A 3164-nucleotide genomic window follows, 5' to 3' on the forward strand; every position below is an offset into this window, starting at 1 on the left:
AGAGAGAGAGAGAGCACTAAATGGGCAGACATGAGAGAAGAGGGGAAGGCAGGAGGATGGCTCACAAAAATCAGAGCAATATGGGCCTGGGGAGATAGCTCAGTTGAATAAGCGCTTGCCTGGCAAGTGCAAGGGCGTGAGTTCAATCCCTGGCTCTGCAAAAAAAAAAAAAAAAATCAGAGCAATATTCAGACAGAAGTATTATAAAGAAGGTGAAGGCAGGGAAATGTATGCTGGGGGAAGGAAGGAAGGAAGGAAGAACATGCCAATGAATGATTTAAAACAATATGGCAGATGGCATGGTGGTACACGCATTAACCCTAATACTCAGAAGGCTGAGACAGGGGGGTCACTGCAAGTTCCAGGCCAACCTGGGCTACACACTGAGTTCAAGATCAGCCTGAACTATAAAAGTGAGCCCTGTCTCAGAAAACTAAAACAAAACCAAACAAAGCAACAAAGCAGCCAGTTTTGCATTTCTGCATTTTAACCTGTGTTCTTCTGCTGTTCTTTCTCTTCCTCCTCCCATTCTTTTTATCCTCTTATACCTTGTACATCTTCCTTTTCCTTCAGCAGCAGGGTTTGAAAAACCTGGACTTGAGGCAGAGGGATTGGCCTCTACCTCCTCTCTGCTGCTTTCCAGCTAGGAGACCTTGAGGAAACCACTTACTGCCCTGGCTTTACTCATCTCGAGCATGAGGTGGTTAGGTTACACAGTCTCTCTTAAAAGCCACCGTTGCATTTATCTGTGCTCCTTGCCTCTCGATTTGCTTACTTGGCGGTTGTGTTTGGCCTACTGTAGGGAGCAGACACCTCTGAGGATGGAGATGAGAAGAGCATGGAGCTGCCAAAGCACAGCGCCACCACCGTGTTTGGGGCAAACACTCCCATCGTTTCCTGTAGCTTCAATAGTGAGTTGGAATGTGTCTTTGTGATTTTAACTTCCATGACCTTTATCTTGAGGAAACCCTTCAAATCTTTAAATATGATAAAGATCCCCTTGTGTGAACGTGACTTTCAATTTCATAACTTGATGGAGAAGATTTATAAATACAGTGTATAAGGGCCGGCCAAATAGCTCATTGGATTAAAGTGCCTGCAAGCAGATGCAGGAGCCGGGGGTCGATCCCTAAGCCTGCCATGCCAGCCCCACCCCCAGAGCACGCTGAGATGGCAATTGCGACTGGGCGTGGTGGCACGCGCCTATAGTCCTAGCTCTTGGGAGGCTGTAAACAGGCAGATCACTAGGAGTCTGATCTAGTAGTGAGATCCTGAACACCCTGTAGGCCCTTCCCTAAAATACAAAAATAAATAAATACAGTTTATAAGTCTGCCATGTTTGGTATAAAAGATGATCAAGTCTTTGATTTTAATGGAATCTGTTTAATATGTACTCATTCTATCTGGTAGCTCTGAAAGCTGTGATTCATGAGTGTTATTTGAAGTAGAGTTTAAGTAAAGGTTGAATTCAATGATAACCTTCAGGAATTTCAGAATAAGACAGATCAATAATAAGAATAAGAATGAGAATGATAGCAAATACTTAACACAGATCTTAGTACATGTTAGGTACTGTTCTTTTTTTTTTTTTTTTTTTCCCCAGAACCAGGGATTGAACTCAGGCCCTTGCGCTTGCCAGGGAAGCACTTATTCCATTGAGCCATCTCCCTGGCCCCGGTACTGTTCTTGTACTCACGTAATCCTCCTAACAACCCTTTAAGGTAGCTGCTGTTATTGTCCCATTTTACTGATGAGGGAATCAAGGTGCAAAAACACTATATAAACATTATATAGCTTTCCTCAGTGTCTTAAGGTTTATAAGCACTAAAGCCAAGATTTGAACACAAGCAGTCAGGGTTCCCAGAATCTGTGTGCTCAGTCACAGTGCTCTGCTATCTCTCAAATTTTGTGTACGTGTGTCTGAGAAAGAGGGGTGGGTATACATTAATATAATAACAAAGAAAAATGGTATAAAGATTTTGCTTTTTTTTTTTTTTTTTTGGTGGAACCAGGGATTGAACTCAGGCCCTTGCGCTTGCCAGGGAAGCGCTTATTCTACTGAGCCATCTCCCCAGCCGGTATAAAGATTTTGAAATGTTGAAGAAATGTTCAGCAGATAAGTGTATCCCAGATTTGGTAGTATAGCTTGCCCTATTTCTGGTTTTTGTAGTTTATAGTCTTTTTTTCCAATACTGGGAATCAAGCTTGGGACCTTGTGCTTGCAAGGCAGGTGCTTATGCCGCTGAGCTATCTCCCTGGCCCAGCTTGCCCTATTTCTATAACTTCTGGTGACCCAGTCTTACTTTAAAGGTCTGTGTGACAAGTAGTACCCTAAGTCCTGATATTTTACAATGGTGATAATTCTCCTGATTGTCACACTTTTCACTAGGCTTGCTATAGTATTAAAAAAAATAAAAATCCCAGTATGTTTCCCATTTTCCATGGAGAATTTATTCCAGATCTTTAGTGAATGATTGAAATTGAAGATAATACCAAACCATATATATTTGTTTGATTATACATACATACCTATGTTAAAGTTTAGTTTATAAATTAGTTTCAGCAAGAAATTGATAACAGTAATAAAGTATAGAACAATTATAACAATGTATTAAATGTCATATCATTTAAAAAAAATAAAAAGTGGTATCATTGCCAGTATCTACTCTTGCACTTGGAACCATTCTTTTTTTTTTTTTTTTTTTTTTTTTTTTTTTTTATATTTTAGGGAAGGGTCTACAGGGTGTTCAGGGTCTCACTACTAGATTGGACTCACAGCGATCCGCCTGTTTACAACATCCCAAGAGCTGGATTACAGGCACGCACCACCATGCCCAGTCTCAATTGCTGTCTCAGCGCGCCCCAGGAGTGGGGCTGGCACGGCAGGCGTGGGATCGAACCCCTGACCCCTGGGAGCCATTCTTTTTTTTTTTTTTTCTTTTTTGTATTTAGGACAGGGGATACAGGGGTGTACAGGGTCTCACTGTGTAGATCGGATTCATAGTGATCCTCCTGTTCACAGCCTCCGAAGTGCTGGGATTGCAGGCGCGCACCACCACACCCAGTCTCAATCACCCTCTCAGTGCACCCCAGGGGCAGGGCCGGCACAGCAGGCCCAGGGATCAAACCTCACTGAGCTATTCAGCCAGTCCACCATTCTTATG

At 42.6% G+C, this 3164-nt stretch overlaps 1 protein-coding gene across 5 annotated transcripts in view; it reads left to right on the forward strand.

Annotated features, from left to right (window-relative positions):
- Myof (myoferlin) overlaps positions 1-3164 on the forward strand; it is a 184033-nt gene that overhangs the window by 132087 nt on the left and 48782 nt on the right. For all 5 annotated transcript variants that reach the window (XM_023716196.1, XM_023716198.1, XM_023716197.1 and 2 more), the window contains one exon: positions 803-911. In XM_023716196.1, the coding sequence (XP_023571964.1) occupies positions 803-911 (109 nt within the window). The remainder of the gene's footprint in view (positions 1-802; positions 912-3164) is intronic.

This window comes from Octodon degus, unplaced genomic scaffold, assembly GCF_000260255.1.
Source record: "Octodon degus isolate 3935 unplaced genomic scaffold, OctDeg1.0 scaffold00046, whole genome shotgun sequence".
Classification (NCBI taxonomy): Eukaryota; Metazoa; Chordata; class Mammalia; order Rodentia; family Octodontidae; genus Octodon; species Octodon degus.